This window comes from Peromyscus californicus, unplaced genomic scaffold, assembly GCF_007827085.1.
Source record: "Peromyscus californicus insignis strain IS unplaced genomic scaffold, ASM782708v3 Scaffold_8__1_contigs__length_139910024, whole genome shotgun sequence".
Taxonomy (NCBI): domain Eukaryota; kingdom Metazoa; phylum Chordata; class Mammalia; order Rodentia; family Cricetidae; genus Peromyscus; species Peromyscus californicus.
Genome location: NW_026294606.1, coordinates 39159399 through 39174554, shown reverse-complemented (window position 1 = coordinate 39174554; position 15156 = coordinate 39159399). Strand labels below are relative to the sequence as shown.

The window sequence follows — 15156 nt, the reverse complement described above, 5'->3', positions numbered from 1 at the left end:
CAGGTAATGGTTTTTGGAAGTGAGGGGCCTTTGTGTGTGTGTGTGTGTGTGTGTGCGCGTGCGTGCGCGCGCTAATTCCTCTCCTTTGCCATGTGAAGAAGGCACTATCAACTAAGAAGTGGCCCCATGAAAAAGTATGGTGGAGACTCACCTGCAAGTCATTTCTGAGGTTTATATGCTATCCAGCCTATAGTACTGACTGATATCTATCAACTCTTTCTCCTTTAATACTAGACTTCAGTTTAAGAGTAATCTTAAAGTGTGTCTTCTAGCTGCTTTGCTTTATCTGTTACAAAAACTGAATAAAACTAGTTAGGCAAGGTGTAACATACCTATAATCCCAGCATTCAGGAAGCTGAGGCAGAAGATTGTTAGTTCAATGATCCTGATGGCAAAAAGCCAGACTCAAAACACTGAGCCAAGAACTCCATCCAATTATCATGCACCTGATTTAAACAATTGATGCTTCAAAAGAAAAAAGGCACCCCAGCTAGACTTGGTGGCACACACTATCATAGCACCAGGGAGGCAAAGGAAGGTGGTTCTCTGGTCTGGTCTGGTCCACAGTGAGTTCCAGGGCAGCCAGAGACCCTGTCTGGGAAAGAAGGAAAAAATAAAAAATAAAAAAGACATCCTCCCCCCCCACCCCCGGCCAGCTTTCATACTATATTTTGGTTTTTTAGTTTCTCTTCCCCAAAGAAAATACTTCCTTAGCTACTTTTGATACAGACATTTATTTCAAAAAGTTCATAAATTATATTCTTAATCACTGTTAGGCTTCTTCGGGTTGCCCTGCTGTTCCTCAGTTTCCCAGGTGCTTTGTGTGTCTGCCTTGAGCTATTAATTTTCCCGTGGCCTTGTTGGTCAGATCCACCGAGGCGAATGCAAGTGTTTTTCCTTGCTTCAGAATATGTGCTGTGATCACTATTTCTTCTCCTATTTTAGCAGGTGACATGTACCTTGAAAGAAAACAGATTTAAATACAGTTAGTGTTTAAGTAATTGTTGAAAGAATGTGACAAACTCTTACCAGCTTTCCTGTGTAACTTAACCTACAAATAATTTCAGAATACTATTGGCAAGCTTTTGGTATCAAATTTTAATAGCTGGTCTGCATGATGCTCTTCCTGACCCATCCATCATTCATCCATGTGTTTCTTTTCACATAAAAGTGGGATTTTCTTGCCTTTTTTATTTTTATTCATTTATTTATTGTTTTTTCTTTCTTTTTTTTAAATTTATTTAACTTTTTTTTTTTTTTTTTTTTTAATGTGCATTGGTGTGAAGGTGTCAGATCCCCTGGAAATGAGTTACAGACAGTTGTGAGCTGCCCTGTAGGTGCGGGAATTGAACCCAGGCCCTCTGGAAGAACAGCCAGTGTCCTTAACCGCTGAGCCATCTCTCCAGCCCCTATCCCCCCCACCCCCAACAGGATTTCTCGGTGTAGCTTTGCGCCTTTTCCTGGAACTCATTTGGTAGCCCAGGCTGGCCTCGCACTCACAAAGATCCGCCTGCCTCTGTCTCCCGAGTGCTGGGATTAAAGGCGTGCATCAAAAACAAACGACCGGCCGGCCACCTTGTTTTATTTTTTAAGTTTCCTATTTCATATTTATTTGAAACCACTGAAAGATTACCTGTAGCTTTCATTTAATCTGTTTAGGTTCATAAGTGAAGTATCTGGGTGTCTTTATCTCAAGAGACTTTATTCAACACCAAAGTGACAGTATAAGAACGACAAGGAGTGGCCTGGAGAGATGGCCCAGCAGTTCAGAGCACTGGCTGCTCTAGAAGACCCAGGTTTAATTTCCAGGACTTATATGGCAGCCCACAACCCTTAGTAACTTGTTCCAGGGGATCTGATTCCCAAGCTCTGGCTCCTGTGTTTGTGTGGTGCACATGCATACACTCTGATACATCCACTTACATTTTAAAAAGAAACTACATCCACTTACATTTTAAAAAGAAACTACAAGAAATGAAGGAAATATGAAGTCTTTAGCCATCTTAGTAATGAACTGCATATACAGTTAGTTGTCCCTCTGTATCCATGAGGATTAACATAAATACACCTGTCCACACTAAATCCAGAAATGCTCAAGTCTCTTATATAAAGTAAACATGCAAGTTAAGATCTACTTCACAGGCCGGGCAGTGGTGGCGCACGCCTTTAATCCCAGCATTCGGGAGGCAGAGCCTGGCGGATCTCTGTGAGTTCGAGGCCAGCCTGGACTACCAAGTGAGTTCCAGGAAAGGCGCAAAGCTACACAGAGAAACCCTGTCTCGAATAGGAAGAAGCAAAGTGCTAGAGAGGCCCACAGAAATCCACAAAGATACCCCCACAACAGACTGCTGGCAATGGTCGAGAGACAGCCCGAACTGACCTACTCTGGTGATGGGATGGCCAAACACCCTAATTGTTGTGCTAGAAACCTCATCCAACTACTGAGGGATCTGGATGCAGAGATCCATGACTAGGCCCCGGGTGGATCTCTGGGAGTCCAATTAGCGAGAATGAGGAGGGTTTATATGAGCGAGAATTGTTGAGACCAAGGTTGGATAAAGCACAGGGACAAATAGCCAAATGAATGGAAACACATGAACTATGAACCAATGGCTGAGGGGTCCCCACTGGATCAGGCCCTCTGAATGGGTGAGACAGCTGATTGGCTTGATCTGTTTGGGAGGCATCCAGGCAGTGGGACCAGATCTTGTGCTCATTGCATGAGTTGGCTGTTTGAAACCTGGGGCCTATGCAGGATTGTTTGGCTCGGCCTGGGAGGAGGGGACTAGACCTACCTGGACTGAGTCTACCAGGTTGACCTCAGTCTGTGGGGAAGGCTTTGCCCTGGAGGAGATGGGAATGGGGGGGGGGGGGGGTTGGGGGGAAGGGGAGGGGGACGGGAGGGGGATAACAAGGGAATCCGTGGCTGATATGTAGAACTGAATTGTATTGCAAAATAAATTAAAAAAAAAAAAAGAAAAAAAAAAGATCTACTTCATAAGAAATTATAGTAAGTTTTTAAAAATTACATTTGCATTCATTTTGTTTGCATTCATAGTGTTTGAGTGAAGGTCAACAGAAAACTTGGTGTCAGTTTTTTCCTCCCACTATGTGAGTTCCAGGGGTCAATCTCAAGTCTCAGGATTGGTAAGAAGTACTCTTACCCACCATCTCGCTGGCCCCATAAGTTGTTTTTGATGTTTATCCACCAACCCAGCTCTCCAGCTCCCTCTCTTACTTTAATATGTATATACCTCTGTGTGGATATGTACATGAGTGTCCAAGGAGTCAAGGGATGTCAGGTCTCTCTGCACTGGAGTTACATGCAGCCTGCTTGATGTGGGTGCTGGGAACCAACTCAGGTCCTCTACAAGACTGTTCATGCTCTTAACCACTGAGCCATCTCTCCACTCCTTTTGTCCACTTACAACAAAGTTCTCATGGAAACACAGTCATCAATTGGGCTTGCTCACCACAAGGACCACCAAATATGGCTCATTAGCATAAACAGTCTCTTTTCTGTCCATCTTGTCTTTGACATTTTGTCCTGTGATTTGATTACTAAATTCTCGATTTATTCCCAGGCTTAAGAGAAACTGACAGGGTTCCAGTTTTTTTGGTTTTGTTTTTTGTTTTTTGAAACTGGGTCTTGCTTTGTAGCCTAGAACCTTGAACTGAAGATCCTCGTGCCTCAGCCTCCCAAGTGCTGGGATTAGGGATATGAGCCACCATGCCTAGCTTTAGAGTTCAAGTTTTCCATTTTGGAAAAGTGGCTTCTACGGACATTTTCACAATAGTGAGGGACAGGCTGAGGTCTAGACCACACACTGCTCCCTGATCCTGCCATTTACGCAGTAGTCATAGGAGAGACTGAGGATCCCTTCCTGGCACCTGTGTTCACCTTGTTGCAAGATTTTGGTAATCCATGGGAAATGGTCAACTTTACTCCAAATGTTGCTCACACTTTTCTTTGGGGGTGGGGGTGGGAGAGGGGAACAGAGTTCATATAGCTGAGGCTGGCTTTGAACTCTTCTGACCCTCCAGTTTCTACCAAGTGTTGGGATTATACCACCACATCTGGCTAATTGGTGATACTTTAGTGTTTTGGGTTTTTTGTTTTAAAACAGGGTTTCACTGTGTAGTCCAGGCTGACCTGGAACTCACTAAATAGACCAGACCAGCCTGGATGGAACTCACAGAGGTTTCACTTGCCTCTCCCTCCCAAGTTCTGGGATTAAAGGTAGGTCCCACGATGCCTGGCACAAGTGATACTTTTTTTGTTTTGTTTCTTGAGACAGGGTCTCTGTGTAGCCTTGGCTATTCTGGAATGCACTTTGTAGACAAGGCTGGCCTCGAACTCAAGAGATCTGCCTGCCTCTGCTGGGATCAAAGGGATGTGCCACCGTGCCCAGTTTACAAATGATTCTTTTAAGGACTACATGAAAGTTATAAATCATGAGTTTAAACAACCGTGGATTGAAGATATTTGAAAAACAGGTACACACGTCCCCAAAATGTACAGATTTTTGTCATTATTCCCTAAACAATACAGTGTAAGTTATTTGAAACGATTATTAGTTTTTTAAAAATCACCCGGGATGGCATCTGGATACATACGTTATGTTCATGTCAACACTGACTCCAGGTGCCCCTCTTTCTGTGCACATCAGGGCCACCGTTGATATGCTATCTATCAGGGTTGCTGTCAAGCCTCCATGGAGAGTACCAAACTTATTAGTATGCTGTTCTTCCACTTTCATTTCACAAACTACTTTTTCAGGAGCAGCAGAGACAAGTGTCACCTAAATATTAAGCAGATGTGAAAAAAAAATTGAACATTAATTCCGTGGTATTTGAATAGCTCAAATACAGCACAGCAAGAGCAGTCTTGAAGCTGGAAGCTTGGCACAGAGCCACACCCCTGTAATTCTAGCATGTGGGATGCAGAGGGAGGAGGACATGCATTTCTAGGTACCAGAGCTACAACAGTGACACCCCAAATATGTATTTCATTTTTAAACTATGCTTATATGTGTGTATCTGTAAGTATATGCACATGGCATGCAAGTTGTGAGCCCAGAATAGGATGGAAGGTGTTCAGGAGATGGAGTTACAGGTAGTTGTAAGCCAGTCACCCAACCTGGGTGCTAGGAATCAAACCCAGGTCCTCTGCAAGAGTAGTATGTGGTTTTAACCACAGAGCCATCTCTCTATCCCCCATTGTGAGATTTTTGTCCTTAATTAAAAATGTGTGTGTGTGTGTGTGTGTGTGTGTGTGTGTGTGTGTGTGTGTGTGTATGTGTATTTCTGGGTATTTTGCCTGCATGTATGTCCAGTTCCAAGATCTTGTCTTTAAAAAGTCATTTGAAGAAACAGAATCAGCCTAAAAAGGTGGACTCAGAAATCTAGTTAACTTGCCAGTTCATGGTAGAAATGAACTTTGTACTATTGACTTTCTAGCTTAACCTGCAACAGACTGATTTCCAGAGTAAAGTGGGACAGGAGTGCACCTCTGGATTCATTCCTGCTGCTAGCTGGAGCTTTGAATCTGGGTTCCTGGTCTTAACAAACTTGCTTAGCACTCAGCTGTGATCAGTGTGCCAGGGCTGCAAACTGTTTTGAGACGGGGTGGGAAGGGAGAGAGAGAGAAGAATGTTCAGGAAAAACAATGGTTTTTTTGCTATTCCTTATCTTGCAGAGTTCAGATCATTGAGCTGAGAGATGGCTCAGTAGTTAAGAGTACTTGATGCTCTTGGAGCGGACCCGAGTTTTATTCCTAGCACCCACAGAGCAGCTCATAACCATGTGCAACTCCAGTTCCAGGAGATTCTTTTGGCCTCCACAGGTACCTGCAGGGAAATCACACACATAAAATAAAAATAAATCTTAAAAAAAGAATTCAGGGCTGGAGAGATGGCTCAGTGGTTAAGAGCACTGACTGTTCTTCCAGAGGTCCTGAGTTCAATTCCCAGCAACCACATGGTGGCTCTCAACCATCTGTAATGAGAATATGTATATATAATAAATAGCTAAATCTTTAAAAAAAAAAGAATTCAGAGTGTTGTGTATACCAGAATCTTATTTATCCCCCCCCCCACCTGCTATTTAAGTTTACTATTTTTGTGATTGAGTGTCTTGTGTGTGTCTGTGCATCATGAGTGTGCCTGGTGCCCACAGAAGTTAAGAAAAGGTTAGATCCTCTGCAACTAGGTTATGTATGGATGGTTGTGAGCTACCATGTAAGGCTGGGAACTGAACAAGAACAGTAAATGATCTCAACTGCTAGCGCCTCCTAGCATCTTCTTGAATATTTGTTTTGAAACAGGGCCTTACTTACGTAGCTCTGGTTGGCTTTGAACTCACTGTCCTCTTGCCTCAGTCTGCCAAATGACAGACCACAGGCCTGCATCACCAGGCCTAGCTCTCTTTGGACCTTTTCCATCAACCAACCCCCACAATCTGTCATCTTCTAATCACCAATAAAAAGGTTTAAATTGGGTGTTTTCTAGTTTTTAGACAAGCAGAGTAATTTTCTACATGAATTAATGAACAGTGCAAAACAGCCTAAGAAACAGGTTGGGAGATGTTCAGTCATTCATCCAATTGGTAGGATTGTTAGTAAGCTTTAGTCAGAACCCCATTTAAACAGAAAATAGAAGTGAACTAATATAATCCAGCAATGCCAAATTACCGCTTGACGGCCCCACCCCATTTCTAAGTACAATGAGAAGGACTACATGAAGGTACAAACACAGGAAGCCAGGGTTCCTTCTGAGGTGCTTTCAGAGGTCTGCCTGTGGCGGCAGGCAGGGTTTGTCTCCCTCCATCTCCTGCTGCAGGGCCGGAGGGCTGCGCTACCACTGACAGGCTTTGTCCTCTCTTTCTTTCCTCATAATCGCAGGTTTGCTTGCAAGCAGGCCGTATTCTGTCAACACTCCTCATTAAAATCCTTCACTATTGAGACCTTTGTTTTTCCCAAACAAAATTTGTAACGTTCTCTAACTTCTTCCTGATCTTTTTTTGTTTTGTTTTGTTTTGGTTTTTCGAGACAGGGTTTCTCTGTGTAGCTTCGCACCTTTCCTGGATCTCGCTCTGTAGACCAGGCTGTCCTCGAACTCACAAAGATCCGCCTGCCTCTACCTCCTGAGTGCTGGGATTAAAGGCATGCGCCACCACTGCCCGGCATTCTTCCCGATCTTTCTGCCTCTGTCTTCTGAATGCTGGGATTTCAGCTGTGCCCACCACCTCATTCAGTACTGGGGATTAAACCTAGGGTTGTATGCATGAAAGGCATTCTACCAATTGAGCTATCAATTCCCAGTACATCTCCTCCCCCGTCCCCGTTTTCTCTTTCTAAGGAGTGTGCTGAGAGCTGTAAAATCCTCGACTTCTTTACTGTGAATTGTCTTGGGGGTTCTTTTTCTGCAGTTTTATTCTATTTCTTCAACTATATATTCACTGGACTGCAGGAAATTTTCACCTCTGATAATAAACTCATGGGACTTTTGTAGTACATGTGGCTTGACCAAAATGTCACTATGTAATAATGTATAATTGTTATGTGCCACACAGATAACTCGTATTTTGCTGATATATTCAGTGGTTCACTTCAGGGTCACCTCCTGTGTGACAGAACTGAGACTTTGCTCTAGGTCTGTCACCTCCATGAACTTCCCATCACTCCTATTTTAATTTTTGAGACAGGGTCTCCCGCAGCCCAGGCTGGCTCTATCTCTTGAGAACCCTCTGCCCACCCACCACAGCCTCCACCTCCTGAGTGCTGGGATTATAGGCATACACTACTATGCCTGGCGTTCTAAGCACTGCCATAAAATCGGGAAGTATGGAGAGGCCTTTAGGTTTCTTCCTGAGTCACAGCTACAGTTTTAGTGCTTCTACTAGTTTTTATTCTACAGGAGGCCACGAAGTGGGACAGACAATGCTGTTTTACACAACCAGTAAATCAAAAGGAAAAAAAAAGGTCAGAGTCGCCTGTTTATAGCAATAAACAGTCCAGCCACAAGATGTCCTCACAAACCAATAGGATATAGCAGGGAGGCCCAGATGGTAACCCAGAGCCTTATTTTGTGTGCTAAGCGAGGACACTGAGTCACACCAAACATGACTTTAAATCAAAGGTTGGCAGGGCAAAAGGAATGAGTTTCATTTTTGTTTGGAGATTGGGTCTCAAGTAGTCAGGAGCTGAGGGTAACCTTGAATTCCTGACCTTCTTGTCTACCTCCAATGTGCTACCACCCCAGCCACACGAGTGAGACTTAAAGCGTGCTTTTCGAGAGCTCAGTCTGAAGTCCGGGTACAGCACTAGCAGTGGAGGAGGTTACTGGAGACTGTGAATGTAGGTTTGCCTCTGTTGACTTTTAGAGCAGGTCTTACTATGTGGCTCAGGCTGCCTTCAAACTCAAGATCATCTCTTTCAGCCTCCTGAGTGGGAGATCACAGGTGACTGCCACCATGACCAGTCTGGCACAGGTTTCTTGAAACAGATACTTTTAAAGTAAAGTAAGCCATTATATACTTCCTTAACAGATCTCACTTTCAAAGCCATGTTTTTTTTTTTTTTTTTTTTTTTTTTTGGTTTTTCGAGACAGGGTTTCTCTGTGTAGCTTTGCGCCTTTCCTGGAACTCACTTGGTAGTCCAGGCTGGCCTCGAACTCACAGAGATCCTCCTGGCTCTGCCTCCCGAGTGCTGGGATTAAAGGCGTGCGCCACCACCGCCCGGCTAAAGCCATGTTTTTATAATGAGGGATTAGGCAAGGCTTACAGGGAAATGATACCTCAAGTGGACACCGAAAGTCGTCCTCAGAGGCTTGGTGTTTCCAAGTTACATTTACTCACTTGTGTATGTGCATGTACCGGAATGCCCGTGGATGCAGAGGACAACTTGCAGGTCGGTGTGTCTTTCTACTCCCAGGGCCCTTAACCGCTGAGCCACCTTGCCAGCTCAAAAGCTTAGTCCTCAAAGTTCCCCTTGATTCTGGAACTTTGCTTTGGTTAAGATGACAGAAGCAAAGGGGATGCCAGACTTTCTACTAGAGAACTTAGCTCTGCTCATTCTAAGACATCCTCTGCTGTCTGTTTATTCATTCATTCATCTATTTATTTAGAGACAGGATTTCACGGCGGAGTCCAGTCTGAGCTTGTAACAAACCTCAGCTTGGAGCCCAAGTCTGTTCCATTCCCAATGTTCTAGGAGTTGAGTGACTTCAGCAGGTTGGCATGAACTCAGCCACCTCTGACACACTGGACTCCTCACTTTATCAAACATATTGTTTTAGCTGGGCTTGGCTGTAAACAGCATTAACCCCAGGAGGCAGAGGCAGGTGGAACTGAGTTCATAGCCAGCCTAAACTGCACGGAAGACCTCCGTCTCAAAACAGAAAAAGAAATTGTCTTACACATTTGCACATGTGCTCACAATGTCCTGTTCCTTTCTGTGGCCATCAGTGTGTTGTCGCTTGCCAGCACCTTATACATTCACATGGGTTATGTGTATAGGACTCACACTATCACACCGTTTTTGACCCCTCCCCATATAACCTCAAATGCTATTACAAAGAGCCATGTTCTGGGCGACAAGCACAGCCTTCTTTGCTTATTTACTTTCCCAGTGATCTGCCTAATAACATCAATGCTTGATTCACTGACTTAAAAAAAAAATCACTAAATATGCTGGGCATTTGGAGGTAGAGGCAGGAGGATCAAGAGTTCAAGGTCATCCTCAGCTACACAGCAAGTTCAAGGCCAGGCTGCATGAGACCCTGTCTCAAAAAACTCAAGTAAAAGGCTGGAAAGATGGCTCAGCTGTTAAGACTGTGTATTGTTCTTCCAGAAGACAAGAGTTCAGTTCCCAGCACCCATGTCAGGGCTCACAACTGCCTGTAACTCCAGCTCCAGCGGATCCAATACCCTTTATGGCCTCCATGGGCACCTGAACTCACAAGTACATAAACATACACTGACACACACTAATCCACATAATTACAAAATAAAAATTTTGAAAACCTAAATAAAGCATTATTTGCCTTAAAAAAAAAAAACTCTAGTGTTAGCCGGGCAGTGGTGGCGAATGCCTTTAGTCCCAGCACTCGGGAGGCAGAGGCAGGTGAATTTGAGTTCAAGGCCAGTCTGGTCTATAGAGTGAGTTCCAGGACAGTCTATACAGAGAAACCCTGTCTGGGAAAACAAACAAACAAACAAACAAACAAAAAAACCAAACAAACAGTCTCTAGTGTCACATTTAAATAACCAGAGAGACAACCTTTTTTCATAAAATACTAACATGGTTCAGGGAGTCACATACCAGTTAACAGAGAGAATTTAATGTAAGGATTTATTTATTTTTTGGTACTGGAATTGAACCCATGACCTTATTAATGTACTTTAATCCTGTGTTACATCCCCAGTCCTTAGATAATAATTATTAACCCGAGATTTGGGGAAAGCTACATTCTCTAATGTGCCAACATATGAAGTGTCTCATGTGGTGATATTTTATTTGTATGTTAATAAATAAAGCATGCCTGGAGATCAAGGGGGAAAAGGCCAGCCATTTTTTAAGTAAACATAGAAGTCAGGCAGTGGTAGCACACACCCTTAATCCCGATCACTTAGCAGGCAGGATCTGTGTGTGTGTGTGTGTGTGTGTGTGTGTGTGTGTGTGTGTGTGTGTGTGTTCAAGGTCACACTGGGAACAGAGCCAAGCATGGTGACACACTTTAACCCCAGTACCAACCATAGAGACCCAGAGGTCTGTACAGATAGGCAGTAACAAGGAAGTAAGGTAGCTGGGCTAAGAGTCAATGAGAGGGCAGAACAGCAAGGCAATAAAGGCATGGGTAGATAGGAAGTAGCTCGCATTTGGTAGCTGCAGAGCTGGAGAGGTAAGGTTGGTTGGTGGCTCTCACTATTTCCTTGATCTCTAAGGCTTTCACCCCTATATTTGGCTCTGTGTTTTTTATTTAATAAGACAGTTTAGAAATTCATCTACAGTCTCAAGGTGAACAAACAATTCCAAGTTCAGGGCAAGGGAACAGTATGTATTTTGAAAGGACAGGGTAGCAATTTAACTAGTTTGGATACAAGACAAAGTGTTTAATTAGCAAAACAGTCCAGATTCCTTGGGCTCAGTCTTGCTGCCATGTGGACTGGGTAACCGTGGTGCAAAGTTGTGTACTGTGGGTTACTGATTAACGCCTCTAGTCTCTACCCATTAGATGCCAGAACATCTGTCTCCTATTCTATTAAAACTGTGGTAAAAATGTCTCTAAAGTAAAGGTGTCTTCCTCACATGACAGAGGCCATATACTCATGAACTCAGTAGCTGTGGTTGCCAGAATAAGACCTTCATAGAATGAAGCTGGTTAGCATTCCAGCATGGAGGAAAGCAGCTCATGAGTCCCTACCCCAGCTGAAGAGTTATTGATAGTTGACCTCTTGGGGGGTGGGAAAGAGTCAGTTTTCTTTAAGGGTGTGGCACCTAGTAGTCTGCTACACTCCAGTAGATGGTCCCACACCTGTACTATATGGACAGCACAAACTGACCCAATGGGTAATTAAAAAAAAAAACAAAACCCAACAAACAGAGTGTGGTGGTGCACACCTTTGATCCCAGCACTTGGGAGACAGGGGTAGATCGATCTCTGAGTTGGAGGCCAGCCTGCCAGCCTGTTCTACTCAGGGAGCTCTAGGACAGCCAAGACTAGAGAGAAAAAAACAAAGAGGGGGGTGGGCATTAAGTTAGGAGGCAGCAGGGAGTGGATTTGGGAGGACTGAGGGGAGGACTCGGGAGTAAGATCAAAATACATTGTATGTATATATGAACTTCTCAAAGAATAATCAATATACAAAAAAAGTTCTCAGAAAACATACTGCTTTATAGGATAAAATAGTGTTCAATTCTAGAATTGAAAAGGCCAACTAGAATCTATGAATTATTATAGTTGTGTCCTTGGATAGGTCTGGCAACCAAAAGAGGCAGCCAGAGAAGGCTGGCAAAAATACCCAGGCCTCTGGCAGGAACCTAGGAGACGCACTTCTGGCCCTTTCGAGGGCTCCTGCCTTCCTTATTGGGCCTTGAGAGTTGTAAGCACTTAAAGGTTATTTATTGCAGTACTCTTCATATTTCAAATATCCCTATAAAAAGGATATTTAAATAAAATATGCTAATATCAGCCGGGCGGTGGTGGCGCACGCCTTTAATCCCAGCACTCGGGAGGCAGAGGCCGGCGGATCTCTGTGAGTTCGAGGCCAGCCTGGGCTACCAAGTGAGTTCCAGGAAAGGCGCAAAGCTACACAGAGAAACCCTGTCTCGAAAAACCAAAAAAAAAAAAAAAAAATATGCTAATATCTACACAATGGAACAATCTTAAAAAGAAAGAAAGGCGTAGAGTCCTGTCCTGCAGCTGGCTGGAAGCTCTTTTGCAGGCTCTGGTATGAATGCATTGAGATGTTCACTCACCAAGATGCAGTCGTGTGTTTGAGTCCTACTAACGTGCTATGCAACCTGTGTGCCCTCATAACTGGATTTCCAAAGCTGCCTAACAACTTGAGAATGTATAATGAAGAAAAATTCGAAAGATTCCCTTTTGGAAGCAATCAAAACTCTCAAGGCTAGAGGGAGGACACTTTTGCTAGCCGGGCTGCTTGCAAATATTCAGGGATGCAGCAGTACTGAGTTCCCACTCATGCTGGGGTGGGCTTTTCAGTGAGGCGGCTGCCTGTGTGTCTTCTGTGCTCTAATACACTCACTGGTTCACTCTGTTAGCAGGGCTATTGTTGGTACCCTAACTGGGTGGGCAGACAATTGTCCATTTCTTCCCCAGGAAGGTCACACGAAAGGAAAACATGCATCATGTGGACATACTTTCTTTTCATCTTTTTGAGACAAGGTCTCATGTAGTTCAGGTTGGCTTTGAAGTAGGTATGAAGTTGAGAATGAACTTCTTAACTTTCTGTGTCCACCTCCTGAGTGCGGCTGGGATTACAGGTGTGTACTATCACATCTGGTCTAATGTGGTGCTAGAGATGTAAGCCAGGGCTTTGAGCATGCTAGGCAAGCTTTCTACCAACTGAGCTACATCTCCAGCCTCCGGGAGGACACAGACTTTGAAATGAAGTGGTTTGTTTTTTGTTTGTTTGTTTTTTATGGGATCAATGTAGTTAGACTCAGTCAGGATGTCAAAGTCCTTGCGAAGTTAGTATGTATAACAATCTTTTAGGAATCTCTAAGCAGAAATACATTGGGTATGATGGTATACACCATATGAGTAAAACCAGCACTCAGGAGACAGAGGCAAGGAGGGTCAATTTAAGTTCCAGACCAACCACGAAGCTGTCTCAAAAACAAAACAAAGGAAACCATAGAAACCACATATATACATACACAAACTACTATACATAAACATACTTTCGTCTCAGCTTCTCTGCATACATAAAACATAACCACTTATCTGTTGTAAATCAAGTTACCAATGACACAATGACTATTATCAACCTGTGTGGCTTAACAGCCACTTGCTGCTCCCTATAAATACTGAGCTCTTGCAATATGGCCAGCTCTACTGTAAATGTGAAATCAATGCTGATTTCCAAAGATTAAGTATTTAAAAATCAACTTTTTTTTTTTAAAGAAAGGTTAACTTTTTTTTGGGGGGGGGGAGGAATTTGGTTATGTAACTAGCCTACAAACTCCCCTGCATCAGCCTCCCTTATGCTGAAATTACAGGTAGGCACCACCACACTAGACTAAGGTATGAGAATTTTAACTAATTACTCAACGGCAATCAAACCAATGCCAAAATTATCTCACACAAGATAGTCAGATGTGGTGGCACATACCTTTAATCCCAGCACTCAAGAGGCAGAGGCAGATGGATCTCTGTGAGTCCCAGGCCAGCCTGGTCTACATATCAAGTTCAAGAACAGCTAGTGCTACACAGAGAGATCCTGTTTAAATAGAAAAAGAAAGAAAGCAAAAAAATATGTTACAAAATATTATAATACCCACAAGGGTGATGAAAGCTTAAGGAGAAATGGCTATAAATCCCCAACCATGGAGGGCTCCAATCTGCAAGCATGCTACTAACTACATCCCAATTCTCACAACATATTAAAAAAATAATAATTCAAATTTCTTCTTAGATCAATACCTTCTTTTTTTGGGATAATATTATCTTTTCAAAAGTCACTCAAATGATGTCTTTGGATTTTAAATATTTATTTGAAAACATTAAATACATTTACCTAAGTGTTATTTCCTATTTTTGACAAAAGTCCTGACACTTTATGCACTTTATGCTGAAAGATTTCAACTGCCTGTAGTTGGTCAATATTTAAATCTCATGCTCAAATTCCTTCCAAATTCCCAAGCATTCTTTCTTAATCAGAAAAACAGACATTCATGCATCAAAACACTTATCAACCTATGTTACAGAGTAAAACCCAGTCTCAAAACCAAGAAACACAACATAGGACAAGTTGTCTATCATTCACTTCTATACCTCAAACGTACTTCGCTTTCATACCTTAAAACAATCCCTGTATACTAGTCCTGCAGACTCCAGCGTCCTTTAAATGGTTCACAGACTTTTTTCTTGGCTCACTCCAGCAGTTTGCTGGTTAAAAGACCAAATCTGTCTCCACCGGTGACAGTCATACTTATTTGCGTTTAGATGAGAATCCACGCACTCCCCTCGGCGTTTGAGACGCCACTAAGGTGCACTTACAGGAGCACTCCACCAAACAGAATCTAACTCGGGTGTTTTATTAGGTTCGTCCCCTATGCTTCACCAGATGCTTCGCCTACAATAAATACCTTTTCCAGAACTCTATCAAAACCGGGAACTCTGAACAAGACCTTCATTACTTCCCGTATATTCTGGGTCATGCTGCTCATCGTGGACGCAACTCAAGATTCTGGGCTCTGCCGGAATGAACTCTAGAAGAGAGGATCCTGAATGTACAAGAACGCAGAAGGTCAAATCTGCAAGCCCAACCCGTTCCGCGGCGCGCTCTGGTCGAAAGGTCGCGCGCTCCTGCTGCCCAACTCCGGCAAGCTCCAGCACTACGGTTTGGGACCCGCTAGGGCCCCAGCGCGCATGCGCAGCCGCCCTGCCCTGTCCCCTCCCCACCTCCCCC

General features: G+C 43.6%; 1 protein-coding gene across 1 annotated transcript; it reads right to left on the bottom strand.

The window, feature by feature from the left end:
• Positions 1-715: 715 nt before the first annotated feature.
• On the bottom strand, positions 716-15125 carry Acot13 (acyl-CoA thioesterase 13). Its single transcript, XM_052728345.1, has 3 exons — positions 14834-15125; positions 4618-4802; positions 716-959 (listed from the first exon to the last, which is right to left on the bottom strand). The coding sequence occupies exons 1-3, from the start codon at positions 14912-14914 to the stop codon at positions 803-805; spliced, it is 423 nt and encodes a 140-aa protein (XP_052584305.1). The 5' UTR covers positions 14915-15125; the 3' UTR covers positions 716-802.
• Positions 15126-15156: the final 31 nt, after the last annotated feature.